This window comes from Scatophagus argus, chromosome 2 (genome assembly GCF_020382885.2).
Source record: "Scatophagus argus isolate fScaArg1 chromosome 2, fScaArg1.pri, whole genome shotgun sequence".
NCBI classification, from domain to species: Eukaryota; Metazoa; Chordata; class Actinopteri; family Scatophagidae; genus Scatophagus; species Scatophagus argus.
In genome coordinates, this window is record NC_058494.1 from 8,187,471 (window position 1) to 8,203,314 (window position 15,844).

The 15,844-nt window shown below is 39.6% G+C and overlaps 1 protein-coding gene across 1 annotated transcript; it reads right to left on the reverse strand.

Annotated features, from left to right (window-relative positions):
• Nucleotides 1–142: 142 nt before the first annotated feature.
• wbp1lb (WW domain binding protein 1-like b) lies at nucleotides 143–15,761 on the reverse strand. The gene is made up of 4 exons (XM_046405265.1): nucleotides 15,101–15,761; nucleotides 8,724–8,826; nucleotides 4,110–4,271; nucleotides 143–3,469 (listed from the first exon to the last, which is right to left on the reverse strand). The coding sequence occupies exons 1-4, from the start codon at nucleotides 15,185–15,187 to the stop codon at nucleotides 2,637–2,639; spliced, it is 1,185 nt and encodes a 394-aa protein (XP_046261221.1). The 5' UTR covers nucleotides 15,188–15,761; the 3' UTR covers nucleotides 143–2,636.
• Nucleotides 15,762–15,844: the final 83 nt, after the last annotated feature.

Genomic DNA, 15,844 nt, shown 5'->3' on the forward strand with positions numbered 1-15,844 from the left:
CTGCCTGGAACTACAGCTGAACCCTAAAGCACTCAGTCAAGTCCAAAATATACGTTGTATGTCGTGTTTCCTGTTTGTTTGTTTATTTATCTAAAGTCTTGAGAGGTACAAGTATAGTTTTCCAACAACAAAAGAGGCAGACTGGATTTAAGCGGACATGTTTATTGAACATACATCCATTTCGGTTGTTGTAATAAATGGCTTATGATCAGAACATTCAAATGTGTACCAAACCTCCTGGCACACATTGGTGAACAAACAAACGTGTCTTTGGCGAGAGGGCCCCGATGTTGACAAGCTGTCTACTGTCAAACGTACCCTTCATACAACTATAGGATAAGTCAAAGCAAAAGTTAAATCCTTTCTCAACAGAAAAAATAATACCCATAATGAGAACAACATAAAGCCAATGATTTCATAAAAATTATGAAAGCAAATCTTGGTTCACAAACATGCTACAGAAGATTATACACAATTTGAAAAGTGGTTCTGAAAATGTATACATTACCAATAATTTTTTAAAGGATTCACCTGATATGAAAAATAACTCATATTGGTACTACATGTACCACCATTACACAATATTACTTTCTAGCTCACAAAAAGTATAAGCATATAAAGCTCTTTAGAGTATCTTTAGGCATTGGTAGTTAAGAATCGTTAGTACGGAAACTCCACGTTACAATTTAACTTGTGCTAGAAATTTTGGGAGACATCTTTGATTAAATTGTTTCCAGGGGCAAATATAAATCCGTAAGACTGAAACATTTGTGCTTTGCAAACAATGCAGTGTGCGCATGTTTGAGGAAGCTCCAAGGAAAACCTGGGAAAAAAAATAATAAAAATAGAATTTACATGACACAATGACATCACCGGTTCCAGTTCATTACAGAGTGTGGGCAAACAAAAAAAAATGACTGAACTCAATTTGGAAAGGTTTTACACAGCATGTTCATTATATAATCAGTGGCATTTTTCAATTTCATCATCAGTCAATCTCTGTATTACTGCTTGATTACTGCTAGATTTGGACTCAAAGCTCAGATTTAAAACATTCAAACTCTTAAAGGCAGTTCAAACCCATGAATTTTCCAGAGAAGATAGATTAACAGAACTGATAACTCGCCTGTTGGGTACTTGTACTACAAATACTTTGTGTGCAGACTCTTGCTGTTTGTCCACAACCATGACAATAATGGGTTTTATTGACTTTATATGAAGTTGAGTAAGGGAGGAATTCTCAATTTACTTTACACAGAATTTTTTTTGTTTGTTTTTTTCCCTAAAAGAAGCATTTCCTCTCAAATAGCACAAACGGATTTTCAGCATCAAGCCATATGAAAATCACATTAAGTCCAGTTGAATGAAACCAACATTAACAGATAATTCAAGAAGCTGTAATAAATGTTTAATCAATGAATATCACAGCAAATGCACTGTGCTAATACGAAAATCCAATACAAAGGGCATTTGTAGCTGGTGATGATGGTGATCTACCGAAGTGACTGACAAAAAAGTTTGAGGTCTAGCATTTCCCATCTCAGCTGTAATCTCAGAGAAGCTTAATATTCTTTTCTTGTTTTTTGGTACCTGCTTTCTCATGGTCTCTCAGCTTCACTGAAGCTTATCATTGTTCATCGAAAAAAATGACTGTGTACAAAGTGAATCTGTTGCATTCCCTACTAGTAATTCACAAAGGTCCATTTCTTACAGATGTTGCAACAAAATCCTACAAAATTAATCACGTATTGCAATTTAAGACTGAATTACTGAAACTAAGCATTTCTGTTTTGATTTTTTTTTGGGCTAAAAGCTTCATTTATAAAGATAAATACATTTTGTGCAAAATAGAAACTGCTCACATGAAGATTTATTAATGCACTTATACTTCTCTATCACTAGTTAGAGCAGATAGAGAGCAACACAAACAGACACAAGGCAGAGCGGTTTTCAATGGCTGAAAAAGTACTTTGAAGCTAATGAATCTAATGGAACGTCCAACACAGTCAGTCTTGTTCTAGCGTCCCTGTACAGTATCAGTTTAACAAGCACACGCTGTGGTAATTCCACATTGCACATACAAAATGCTCCTGGTGTGTTGTTTTGTTTTTTTGTTTTTGTTTTGTCTTCACTACGTGGTGTCCTGCCTGCAGAGAACAGCTTTGCACAATTGTTGCAAGCACCTGGTGAGGAGAGCTGCGTTCATCCTGGGCAGTGAATCTGTCCATCTATCAAGTCTTTGATTGTGTGTCAGTAGCTTCTGTTGGACAACTGAAGAACTGTGTGCGTGTGTGTGCACGTGCATGTGTGTGTGAGAAGTCTCACTTGCCACAGGCTGTTAAAAGGGCTTGTACTGCCCAAATATATCCCAAAATACACAGGTTAAGGCCACTGTTCCAGTGTTGGGAGGAGCAGGCTTTCTCAACCTTGGGATGTCAATCACTGGTCGTTGAGATTGCACTTCCTGCTCCCACACTTGTTTTTATCTAATATGCACACATTCATAAAAATACTAGATACCTAGAAAATATTTAGACATAAAACACGTCGTCTGTTACAAACACACATGCCTCCATGCTCTGTATCAAGTGCTCTCTCTCCTTCCCTCTATGACACAAATATGTGTTAAACGGGTTTCAGCCCTGCGGCTCAGTGCTGGTGCTGTGGTGCGGCCCCTCCTGCTCATTTATGGTGTGGAGGAGGAGGCACACTGGTGGGTGGACTGAGGCACTGCCTATCTGGCTAGCCGGCTGAGGAGGTCCTGACGGCCCATGCGTCGCTCGCCTCTCCAGCCCACCCAGCGTCTGCTCCTCCTCCACACTAAAGGAGGCTTGATGACCGCAGCTGTCGCAGAAGTCACCCACTTCTACCTCTACTTCCTGCTCGTCACCTCCATCGCGCCCCAGCAGGCTCTCCAGCTCCCTAAACTCCTTGCCCTCCTGGCCTGTCCCTCCAGCTCCACTAAAACCACTACTCCCACGTGTGCCACACACACACACTTCAATCCCAGAGTCCCCTGTGAATCGCCTCCTCCTTCCATTGGGGAGTCGGTCTTTGTCATCAGCACAACACTCTGATAGGTCCTTCAGCAGGGGGTCCTTGCAGGAGTCATCTCCACATTCACTTCGTTTCTCCTCGCTGTTAAGTTCCTCGCCATTTAGCCCATCTGACAGCAGTATCACGCTTGACTCTTGTGCAGTGTGCATTGGTTTGTTATCAGGCTTTGGCCTAATGTCTAAAATGGCGGGTTGTGATTCTTCTATGCTGGGTCTGCAACACAGACTGTCAGAGGGCAGGGGCACCGGAGCAGGCTGGATGGTTGGACAGCGTCCCTCCTGCTGCTCAGGAGTCAGTGGACTAGCAGCCTCTGAGGTTGGGCCTGTGTGTAAGGCACTGTAGGGAGGTGGAGGAGTTGGTGGCCGGTTGACCACCTCTTCATAGTCAGGCAAGAGGTAGTTTGGCAGAAACCCTGAAGAGAAGAAGTTAAAGAAGAAAAACAATTTTGAGTAGAATAAAGCACAAATTAGCAAATGCACTGAACAAAGCAGCACACTCAGGTAAGTTTTTCCTTTAAATAAGAAAAAAAAGACACCGTCTGACCCCTTAACATTTCAGTGTGACCTTGGTGTACTTCCCACATTACTATTCAAGCAATCCAAAAGCAGTAGGGAGAGGAATGTGACTAAACAAGCTAATTTCTGGGTCAATTCTGTGCTGAGGGCTGTTGCAACACTGGCAAGGCACCAAGAGAGCAATGTTGGCCATTTCCTGAAAACTGGGACATGTAAACAGAGAGGGTTCTGAAGCTGTGTGAAACCAGGGATACTTCTCAGTGCAAACATTACATCTGAGCACACAGTGGGTTTATCAGAACTCTTTGCTTGCTGCAGCTGGAAACACAGCAGATGAGAAAGGTGAGACTGAACCAACTCAGTAAAGTTATGGGCTTCCAAACCAAAACAATGAACTGTAAGTCATTAGCAAAGCAGCAATGCAGATTAGAGAGATAATTGTCCGTGGGTGTGTCACTCCGAACAACTGTGAAACACCATGTATTGTTCATATGAAAACAATGCAGCGTGAAGTACTGTTCGAATGAGAGCTCTTACTGAAGTAGAAGGGCACAGAGGGGTAGTTGTGTGCTTCACGGTAAGCGATGAGGTTGATCTCATGCTGCCGTTGTTGCTGCTGCAGCCGGTGTTTGGTGCGGCGGTGGTGACACACGCAGCAGCAGCTCAAAATGAAGATGATCGCCCAAACCAGCCAAAACCCTACAGTGAGAAGAAGATTGACTCTGTCATGTTAATTTTACAGTGGGACTTCAACAAAATCAGTTGATTGCTTGGTATTATCAAACAAAATTGCATTGTGTTGCACTATAAATTGTATGGCACAGTCTCAATTCAGTCATCGTTGAGATGTCCAAGTCTGTTCTTATTTCTATGACAAAGCACTGACCCATGTCAAAGTCTTTCTCAATTCAAACCCATATGTGACACCACAGCTGTATCACATACTGAACTCTAACTTCAGCGGTTTCTGACTTTGAGCAGAAACCAGGCAGACATATTTGTACATGATGCCTGAAATGGTCCAACCTTGTAGAAAAAGGCAAATCTCATTTGTTCTTCTATGGCATAAACACTGTGACAAAACAAAACAACAACAGCCTCTTTTCAGCTTTGTGACAGTCCATTTTCCAGCTGATCCAAGATTTCAAGTAGCTTTTAGCGAAGGTAGGAGCATTTTCTTACCACATGGACAATAAAAAGTAACTAAAAAGCTTTTTGACAAACATAGTTGGATAAAAGGTACAATATCTGACCCTGAGAGGTGGAGCAGAAGCATAAAACGGCATAAACAGGGAATAGTTGACTAAAGTACAAGTAGCTCAAATTTGTACTGAATAACAGTATTAATACACCAGTGCACACTGTACATAAGCTGTTCATTACCAGTCTTTTTCAGGTCAAGATGCCTACATATATTCCTATCTGAATATGGACTGATATGAAAGATTTATTTTTCTCTTCTAGACCCTTAATAATTTTAGTTGATTTTTGCAACATTTCTTGGCCACGAGGTTTCCCTTCTACCACTGTACAAATCCTGAAAAACCAGCATTCCATCTGAACCAGAAGTAAAGACAGCAGTGTTGTGTTCTTAATTAGGTTATCAATCTACAGTTAATATTGTACTGTGAATCCATGTATGTTGATCAAGGGTAGTACCACAGCTAGACCGATCAATCATCCCATATTTGTTTAATGCAGATTTTGTATTGTCAATAAATGACAGAAAAGCCAAACTACGTTCTAAGATATTTAGAAACCCTATTAGACAGTTATTTTAAAAAATGTTTGTGTATATTATTTGATCAGCCAATATACTAATAGCAGATTTTTTTAAAATCTCACACATTGCTATCAGCATGAACCTCAAAAACCTTCTATTGATCAACCTATACTTTGTACAAAGTGTAGTGCTCAGAAACTGGCAACAGGCAAGTTTTCTGCTTTACTGTATCATTATGAAGTAAATGCAGATTGACTATATAATAATGACATCATCTAGGTTTAGATCTAGGTTCCCTATAAACCTGGCCTTCCCTATATAATAAAGGTTGACTGGAAATCCATTCAGCCTGGCACCGTTTTTATTTCCGTTCATGTCTCAATTATAGACCAAATGAAAGAATAAGTTCACATTTCTGTCTTCTGTTGTTGGTAGTTGCTACTCTGAGGAAAATGGAAAGCGAATCTCAACTGTCTCTGTGATAGCAGTGCGAGCATATAATAGCATTTGAAAATGCCTCTTCTTCAGAAAACCCCATTATATTGAAACAGATCTTCAACAAGCTAATACAGGTGGTAACTAATCACATTATCACTTACTGACTTGTTGGAGCAACTGGAATTTATTAGGCACACTTTCTGCATTAAATCATCCCAAATTTCACATCTCTTAAGTTTGTGTTTTGCACCCTTATTTTAAAGTACTACCTTATAAGGTAAGTAAGCTTATCTGCGTGTTGAAAAAGCCTAAGAAAACGTACCACTGGAGTTTCATTTATCCACCAAATCTTTGATAAACAGTCACAGAAAATTAAGATAAAATACTTATCATTAAAACTACAGAGCTGGCCGTTCAATCAAACAATTTTAAACCAAAGCTGTGATAATACAATTTCTGCCAATGTTAACTGTGCTTGATGTGACTGATGTAAGCAAAGATACAAAAACCTACTGCTGCTAAAGCAACGTGGTTGAAGCCAAGAAAGGCAGGGCCACAACAACTCCGGTCAAACACATGTAGCACAGCTACTGCACTATGTTCACACCCTGTTGCAGACAGCTTTTTGGAAAATGATACACACTTCCTCTTGTTGTTATACTGAGATTCCACACCATGACTTAAACAGGCTTGTTTCCATTGTGTCCTGTTTTTCAGAAAGCCAGAGAATCACCAGCAATACACCTCCAAATATTCTGTGGCAATTTCTACCTCTGGAATCATAGTGTTCATTTTAGATACTTTGGTGATAAGTGTAATGACAGGTACATTAGACAGAACTCTACTTTCTGGACTATCTGCATGTTGGAGGTGAAGTGATGGGCCTTCACAGTTTAAAATTCTTGCTCAAGAGGAGTAAGGTAAACTTCATCATGCCAGATGACCAATAAGAAGGTCACTCACACACAGGGCATGGTTCACATCCACATTCATGTCGCACAGTAATAAGACACCTGAAGATGTACAAGACTCTTTATCAAGCAGTGCCATTAGCTTAGTCCCAGAGATTTATAAGATCTGTGCTGGTTTAGTGAAATTAAGAGGTGAACATACAGCAACTCAAGGGAAAAGTAAGACACTATATATGTATATATACAATATTACACTTAAAATTTTGTGTTTAAAAGTGGGAACGAGCATATACAGAAAGTAACTGTACTATATGGATCCTTAAACATGTAAACAAGTCCCCCTCCACTAAAAAGTGATTGATTTGAACATTTTCAAAGACTAGAATGAGGTCACTTAACTGTTAACAAGTTAAGTGGTGTGTTTAGTTTTACAGCAGAGATGTAGTTTGTTTTCTGAGGTGAAAAAGCCTCTGTAGTGGTATTTAAACCACCGTTAAACAGTGACTGGGTCACTAAGAACTCAGCAAAATGCATCATAGCTCAACGAGGCCTACAAACACTCCAGAGGATGATTAAAATTACGGGATTTGTTGCATTTCATGTTTAAGGCTTATTTTTAACCAATTCAGAAAAGGAAATAAGTGTGGAGCAGAGCTTCATCCTCACTGCAACAAAATCATTCGCTCATCTAGAAGGCATTCATTCAAAATAAACTTAATGAAGATGTTTCATGCATAAAATGTACACAATCCTTGTAAAATAAAATGTCCAGTCATGGTGCTCAGATGATGTGCAGATGACCAGCTTGCAGTTCAGCTGGATCTGAAAAAAAACAAGAGATGTAAGATGACATGGTTTGCATTTGGCTTAAATTGAGGTTGATAAAAAAAATGTCGCAATGGTTCAAATACTACTACTTTATGAAACTACATATTTCTCACCCACCTGGAAGTAGTACCCAGTCTGCATGCTGGAAAACGTGACATAGTGCCCATCACTCCCAAGTGTCTTACATCAGCATTTGGATGCCCAAGAAACTCTTCAGCTGACATTGCTCCCTTGATTGGTTTAAATTCCTCTAAGTGCAAGTTTTAGAAATATTTGAAAAATATTTGTGGGTTAGTAGTGCAGGTCCTTGTTGCTGTGCTGGCAGTCAGTGGCTGTTTCGTGCATCATGTCGCAGCTGTGATGCAATTTCCATCACAGTATCCTCAGTCAACCTGGACAGGACTTGGTTTAACACAGGTCTCAGTCAGACACTTCCTACTGGTTAGTTAGAGTTCTGTGTGGAATACAAAATCATCTGACATAACATCTGACAAATTCTGTGCAATCTGCCCCGCCCCGTCTGATTGCATTCTTAACCTATTTAAAAAACTGTCAATCATAAACTACACTCAGTAGTTGAATGGATGAATATGAAACAAAAACAAACACAGAATCGAAAGAGACACCATTTCTACCTTCCACAAGGCAAGGCACGTTTATTTATAAAGCCCCATTTGAACACAAGGCAACTCTACAGGGGCATAGAAATCCATCTTACAAAACTGCATTTAAAAAACAATAAAAACCAGCAGATACATAACATTAAAAAAATACATAAAAAAACAAATTAGATTAAAAATTAGTTCTGTACAAGACAAGACTGCAGCAGTCTTGGCAGCAAGACTCTTGTGGTCCTGCAATACACAAGCACCCTACCTGCCTGTACTTCACCTCATACTGAAACTAAAACCCATGTCCCATGATGAGGGACAATGTGAGCTTTTATACAGGCAAGGTTGTTTCCCATCTCCTTCAAGAAAACATATCCAGTTTCATTATATATAAGTAAGTACTGATAAGGATCAGAGCTTTTCAGATGTTCATCCTCCCATCCTTACACAATAGAAGGCAGAGGCAGGGTGACAATATCCCCTTTAATGTAGTGTTTTCACTTCATTTACTTTCAAACAGTTTCGAAGAAAACAGAACAAAGCTGTAGTACACTTTTATGGGGCTATGAATATTGTGGAAACACAGAAAACAAGAAGGGCTAAAGAGAAAAGAAAAATGAAGGAAAAGCAAAGTACTTACACCAGAGCTCATAGTAGTAGCTGCAGCACTGAGACTCCCCGCAGCAGTGTCCAGTCTCACAGATGTAGCTCTGGTTGTTGACGCCTTCACAGTGCAGTAGGCTCTGCAAGAAAGGAGCGGGGAAACTTTCAAAGGAATGTATTTTCAACATCTCAGCTTTCAAAAAAACAAAACACCATCTTGAGGCATCTGGTCAGGCTGTACAGTGCCAATGAAAAAAACACAATGGAGCCCCCCTCCGCCATCATGTTTCATGTTTTATTTTTTGACTCACACGGTGAAATTACACGAGTTCAGCGTTTTTTAACAGAATTTTTATTTTAGTGCAACTACTCAACAAGATACATTAAGATCACCATTGTGTAATGAATGAGTGAAAAGTGATTTTAGGTTAAATACAGCACATGACATTACTTTCAGTTACTAACTATGCATACCAGTCAATCATTCAGAGTGCCAGTAAACAATAAAGCTCTCTGAAGAAATTGGGGGTGTGAAGGGGATGATGAGGGGATGATGATGCTTAAGGTTAACAATCCAATAATGTATGACAGAAGCTGAATATTTTTATGTTGAAAAGCATTGAAAAGCTGATGCTGAGATGAACTGCTGTCTTTGACTTGCATTTTTTTTATATTGCCTTGTATATATATTTTATATTGCCACTTTTATTTAGCTATTTTTAACATTTTGTTTAGCTTGTTGTGTGTATTGCTGCTGCTACACTGCAAGTTCCCACCCTGGGTTCAATAAAGTACATCTATCTATGTATCTATCTATCTATCTATCTATCTATCTATCTATCTCTGAAGAAACAGCTGAATGACTGAATAGCTGGAAAGGTGGGAATAGTCTAATTAGCATGAACAGGATTTCAAAGTTGAATAACTCTCATAATGTTTCAAATATGTGGAGCATTGTAAGGTCTGGAAGCAGTTTTTGGTTTTTGAATGTGAGGAGATAACAGTTGTGCGCAAGTTGGGTTGTTTTTATTAGACATGAATGCTCTCAGCTTACACATTCAGTTTTGTTGATCCTGTTAACAAGCTGTTGTCACTTTAGCAGAGCACCATTAAGCATACCTGTGTTGCACTGGATGCCACACTAGATGCCCTTAGGATTTACAAACTTTTGCAATTTGTCTACCAGGGTCTCACAAGTGGGGATAAAAGTGCAGCCAAATCTTGTTAAAAGAAATCTCACAAATCCTGGCAGTTTCGTCAGTCATTTCTAGATTGCCCCCTCTTTTGCTAGCATTTTGTCATAGTACAAAGAGCACGTTATTGATAACATTGCCAATGGCTATTTTTTTCTTCTGACAGTATGAAAGAGAGTCAGTATACTCAATACCAAAGGACACCCTAAAAATGACATGCATTGAGTCCCATTTCCATACATAAAAGCAATTTCTAAACAGGTTTCCAGAAGCATGGTATGCAGCAGGGTTGGGCACTGTACTCAATAACTTCAGGGTTTGGACCAAAATAATCCAGCACCAAGTAGTACTGAGCCTTCTACCTGCATTCAATTATTTTTGTACACAGAGCTTTGAAAAAAAAGACTATATGTACTGTTTTCATTTCAAGCATTCTTCTTACTAACACAACCATGACTGGTCCACTATTGCAGCAGCTGTGACCCAGTCTGTATTGTTCAGTAAGCTGCTAGACTTTCATCAGTAGTTAAGGAACATATCAAGCCCAGATTTTTGTAACGCAGCTGGCATAAAACCACTCAGTGTATCACCCAAGATCTATTTCAGCTGGAAAGTTTAGCTGAGGCCGAGTCAGAACTTGGAAAATCTCTGGTGCTTGACACAACAGTCTACTTTCATCCAAAATGTTGATGTTTGTCTCCACTGCAACAGCCTGTTGCATATTTAGACTGTCAATGTCACAAAATAACAGTTTTGCCTGATCAAAATTGAAGCTAAGCATATCCATCTCAATGGTGAAAAGTTAAGTTGTGAAAGGACAAACACAATGATAATCACATCAGATAAAACCAAAAGACAAGGGGGGACTGTAATCAAAATCCTCTCATGAGAAAGGTCTATGGATTTTTCCAGGAATTATCCCTCAGATGTTTTCTTCTAGATTAGCTTAATGATTAGCTAGTCAAAGGACAGTTTTTCTCTCTATAGTTTACTGGTGCAGGTCCCAGATTTCAAGGCATGACGATCCAGGGTTCAAAAATCCCAGACATGTCCCTCCACCTCATGGGTCATTATCCCACAGAAGATAAAAAGATAAAAAGTCAAACATACTCTCACTCTCTTTCTCTGTCCACTCTCTCTCTCTCTCTCTCTCTCTCACCCCACTCCAATCCAGGCCCAAACAGTGAACAAGGATTGCTCTACGGAAATTTCCAAGCAGCAGCATAGAGTGAGCTCCTAGTTGGGTCGCTGCATGATAATAACGCATATAGAAGGGGAAGAGGTGTGCTTGCATGTGTGTGTGTGTGTGTGTGCGTCAGGGAGAGAATGGCCAGAAAAGCACTGAGAAAGCCAGTAACACAGGAATGATTGGTGACACACAACACACCAGATCAGCACAAACCAAACTGTTGACATTAAAATGTGACCTCAAACACATGATGTCCTGTTCCTCCACTTTGTCTCTGATAACTTCAGCTGCATTAACTGACTCACAAACTATGCCCCAATAAATGCTGTCCACTTGGCAGGCTGAGCACTTTTTGCAACTCGATACCAATAACCACTAGCCTTGAGTCTGTGCTGCATAAAGATACATTATATAGACAAAAGTATTGGGCCACATGACCATTACACCAACAGGGGCTCCACACCAAACTCATCCAACATGTCTTTATGGACTTTGCTTTGTGCACTGGGGCACAGTCATGCTGGGATAGAAAAGGGCCTTCCTCAAACTGTTGCCACAAAGTGAAAGCAAAACATTGTCCAAAATGTTTTGGCATGCTAAAGCATTAAGATTTACTTTCACTGGAAGTAAGCAGCCGAGCCAAACCCTGAAAAACAGCCCCCATCAAAATACTTCTGCCTATATAATGTAGATACTATTGAAGGGGGTCGGGATATCACAAACAGGCCTTTATGAAAAAAACATGCTTCATCTAATCTTTGACATACATTCAAACTCCACCAATTAAAACAAAATTTTGTGACAAGAAAAATGAGGTGATGTCAATCAAACCAGCTTAACAAGTAATTGAAAATCGAGGTCACAACATTCCTGAGTAAATATTGTTTATCACCGATTCTGTGAGGCAGACAGTGAGCAAGCACAGAATCTGTACAGACTAGATCCCTCTGTCCTCCATTGGAGCAGGCAACAAACAATCTAACTCTCTCATGCTGTACCACCAGATTAAAGGGGGATTTGGTTACCGTCCTAGAAATTATTGCTGCATTGGAAAAAAATCAACCTTAATAATGAGAAGCTGCTGAAATGAGCAGACAACGAGAACTGTTCAAAAAAATCCCCTATGAATATCAAATGCTGCTCCTGGAGATAAGTGGCTGCTGTTCTTAGGTAATTCTTGACTGCACAGTCAGAGCTGATCCCCTATCACAGGCCTGAAGGACTTGGCAGGTCTGCCAATGCACGTTAAGACCTTGCTGACCCCTTATTCATTATTCTGTCTTGCAACAAAGAAAAGTGCTCTTTCATAGTCATCAAGGTTATGCAGAACCGAACGATGCTGACGCATTTCTATCAACTATTACCACCAAACATTCCCCCAAAGATCACTTCCAAATTTCAACAGCTAAGGAGACTCAGTTCAACAAACTTTAGATACCTGGTTTTATCTGAGTCAGACCAGGCGGTATGTTTGCCAGTACTTATACATACAAGATGCAGACAAACTCTGTTACTGTTTAATAATTACCACCAAGCTTTGATACAGAACTGTTAAATGCTAAGTAAAATTTAAAGGGGAATATTTGTGATTAATTTATTATCAATACTTAAATTTCACAAATGCAAATATTGTTTTTGTCACTGATGTATTATGAACATTGAGTTTTGATGCATTTAACATGCTGATACTTGAAGAAGGTTTCTACGATGAAGGGAGACTTTCTGAACTTTTTTACGACTGCACTAAGGAGCACTGTATAAAAGTACAGATGTATAAACATGAAATTTTGAAATGGCTGGATACTATTACTGTGAGGAAACAATAGCCCAAAACACAGCATTACTGCATTTACAGTCTGTGTGTATGTATGAGGGTGCGTGCGTGAGTGGTGGAGGGTGACCAGGGTTCCTGGCTTTCAACCTATCTTTATTTTATCCCATGATGTCATGTGATTGTGGTAGTTAACTCAGCTTTACAAGCGCTTAGTCAAAGTATTAAGTAAAAAGACAAACCATCAAGTATTTACCTTTATAGTCTTTTGGTTCTTACTGCTACTGAAAGGAACTGTGTAAAGAAAACAAAGAAGCCGCAAAAGTCTTGTATGTATATATACTGTGAACTGCTGATAGGGTCAATAAAAAAAAGAAAAGAAAAAAAGTTAAATCATGTCAGTAAATATAAGTCCGTGTTGTATGAGGAGTTAGAATACAAAAAATATAACTCAGGGTCAATAACCACAGGGCATCAACTTCGCATGCAACAACAAAAGACATGCTGCTGTTCCCACACACTATATTACCACTTAAGTTCTTGAAATAATATGAATGACATAATATTAAATAACTGCCTGCACGTGTCATAACTCTATGGTTTATGCACACGTGTGCACAGATAACAGATACAGACACTGCACATGATACCACATGTGATAACAATAGTACGGTAAATGGACTTTTATTGTGCAGAAAAAAAAGCAGAAACCCAACTAAGTCCATTAGTTTGTGACCCCTGTACTTTGATGTATTAGCAGGATCCTCACACAGCAGAGTACTTAAACTTTCAGCACTTATGTGAACCTTCTGAGATATTTTAGCACATTACCAGCTGTTAAAATAAAGAGGCTGATATCTTACATGAAAGGAATGGCCAGAGCCTGATATGTGTCATAATGACACATTTTCCATGCAACAGATAGAATTAAAAATGGCTAATATTTACAGTATGACAACACAAGGTCCATAGCATATTGATCAGTGCTTTGCATACATACTCTCTGTTGGTCAAACAAAAGCAGCAGCAATAGAAATACCAATGGTTGTCTAAATCCCAGCAATTTTAAAAATCCTAAAGTTTATTTCATCAGATGAAAAATCTTGAAGCATTCCATTCTTTACTCAAACTACTGTTAAATCAAAAGCGACTGATGAAATATACAAGAAAAGGAAAAAAAAAAGTCACAGCGATGAAGTCGCTCTATTCTTTGTTTTGTATTTTCAATAAAGGCATCAAGCACCATTAGTACATCAAAAAAGCAATATACCTAATTTTTAACACATCTCAGTGCACTGTGCTTCATCTTAAATGTTTCACCTCACAAGAACACTGGACACATCTCCTAAACATGTAGCATCAAATGAACAATACTGTCTAGAGTATTAAAAATCCTCTTTGAATGTGCAGTTATTGTTGAGAATGTACATTTTTTAAGCAGACTTATCATTTCTATCTCCTCGGAGGTATTCATACAAATTGGAACAATGAATTAAACGGTGAATTGGGAGTTTTGACTATATTATAGAATGACCTTGGTACAGATAATTCTAATTTGTTTTTTTCTGATTTACAAACAACATGACTGCTCTTACTGTTACATTTACAACACCCTATAATTATCTCTGGGGGTGTATATCAAGAGTAAAAGTAGAAATCCAGAGACTGTACTTAAGATGCACTTCAGTGCGCCCTCAGAAAACACATCAGCACACAGTAATAACGTAATAATTACCTTTAAAACCCATAAATTTCTATAAAACTGCCAGATGACAGGGTCTACACATAGAATATTGTAACGATGCCACTGTCAACATTGTCAGAGGCTGTTTTTTATTTTCAATTCCGCTAGCAAATAAAAAAATAAGTGCTAGCTATTGTGTCTACTTGTGTGGCTGCTCATACCTGAAGAACTGCTTTAGCTATGCTACTCACTTTTGGCTAAAATGTCAACCTCCAACCATAAACACAACAGAGCGAGGCCCTGACTCTCCAGTGTCCCTTACTCCTTTACATCAGCAATGCTAATTACATTAGCTATCGCATCTAGCAACAGTTAGCAAGCATGCTAACATCTCCTTGACAGCACAAGTTAAAGCTATCCGATATCTACACATAAAGCATGCTGTCACAGAGATTGACATTCTTGTTTAATAACACATTTTTTTATATAACTGGGCAGTTTGCTAACTTAGCAGGGTAGATCTAGCTAGCTAACAGCCCTGTGAGAGAGAGCCTTGTTTTTGACTGCTCAACCTTACCCTTTCTGCTGCGGACTCGGTTGGGGGGACAGAGCCAACAGCGTGTAAAAACAATCCCATTTTAAGAGCCGAACACACGCCTCTCATTCCTCCAAAAAGTGGCTGCGGCTACGGCAAAAACATACGCATCAAACACCGTTGTTAGCAAACTCTGCCCGAATATCCTCAACTATTTCTCGCCCCCCGTCGCGCTGAGAGGCCGCTGTATGCGCCGCCTCTTCTGCGTTCTGGACATTTCAACAAGGCACGGTACTGGCGCAACTGGTTGCTGTCGGTGCCACTGGCCGATACAGCTGTTACACAAGCTGCTCCTCCAGCTCAGGCACTCTGCTTCGGTATACTGGGTGTGGCGTGGTCACCTCGACCCGATCCATGTGCGCAACGTGATGGGCGTTCAGTTGAGTGGCTCGCCAGTAGTTTTGCGGACTGGCCTGCGATTGGACAGTCCGTGTCAGCTGGAACTGGCGGTCCAATCAGTGACCGGTGCGTCTCCAGTGCATGGCCTTGTTGTCATCCTGAGTTGCTCTTCTCTGGTTTACGGGAACACATCTTCGAAAGTCTTTCTCGTCATGATCCAATTTCAACAACCCTGTAAGTTTGTTATCCACCCATATTGTGCTGTGTTCAAAGTAAAAAGTGATGAAAAAAATATGGGAGAGGTTCTACACTGTACCAAAGGCCAGTCAAAACCAACCCAGTATGTCTGAGTATGCTAGTCTTCAAGCCAGTTTATGCGACTAACAT

What these genes read in the sequence shown, in the direction of transcription:
- wbp1lb (XM_046405265.1), bottom strand. Translation starts at nt 15,187, where the DNA reads ATGAGAGGCGTGTGTTCGGCTCTTAAAATGGGATTGTTTTTACACGCT. An exon ending in CCGAGTCCGCAGCAGAAAGG is followed by an intron (nt 8,827 to 15,100) that starts GTAAGGTTGAGC and finishes CCTTTCTTGCAG; the next exon opens with AGCCTACTGCACTGTGAAGG. An exon ending in CTCTGTGCCCTTCTACTTCA is followed by an intron (nt 3,470 to 4,109) that starts GTAAGAGCTCTC and finishes TCTTCTCTTCAG; the next exon opens with GGTTTCTGCCAAACTACCTC.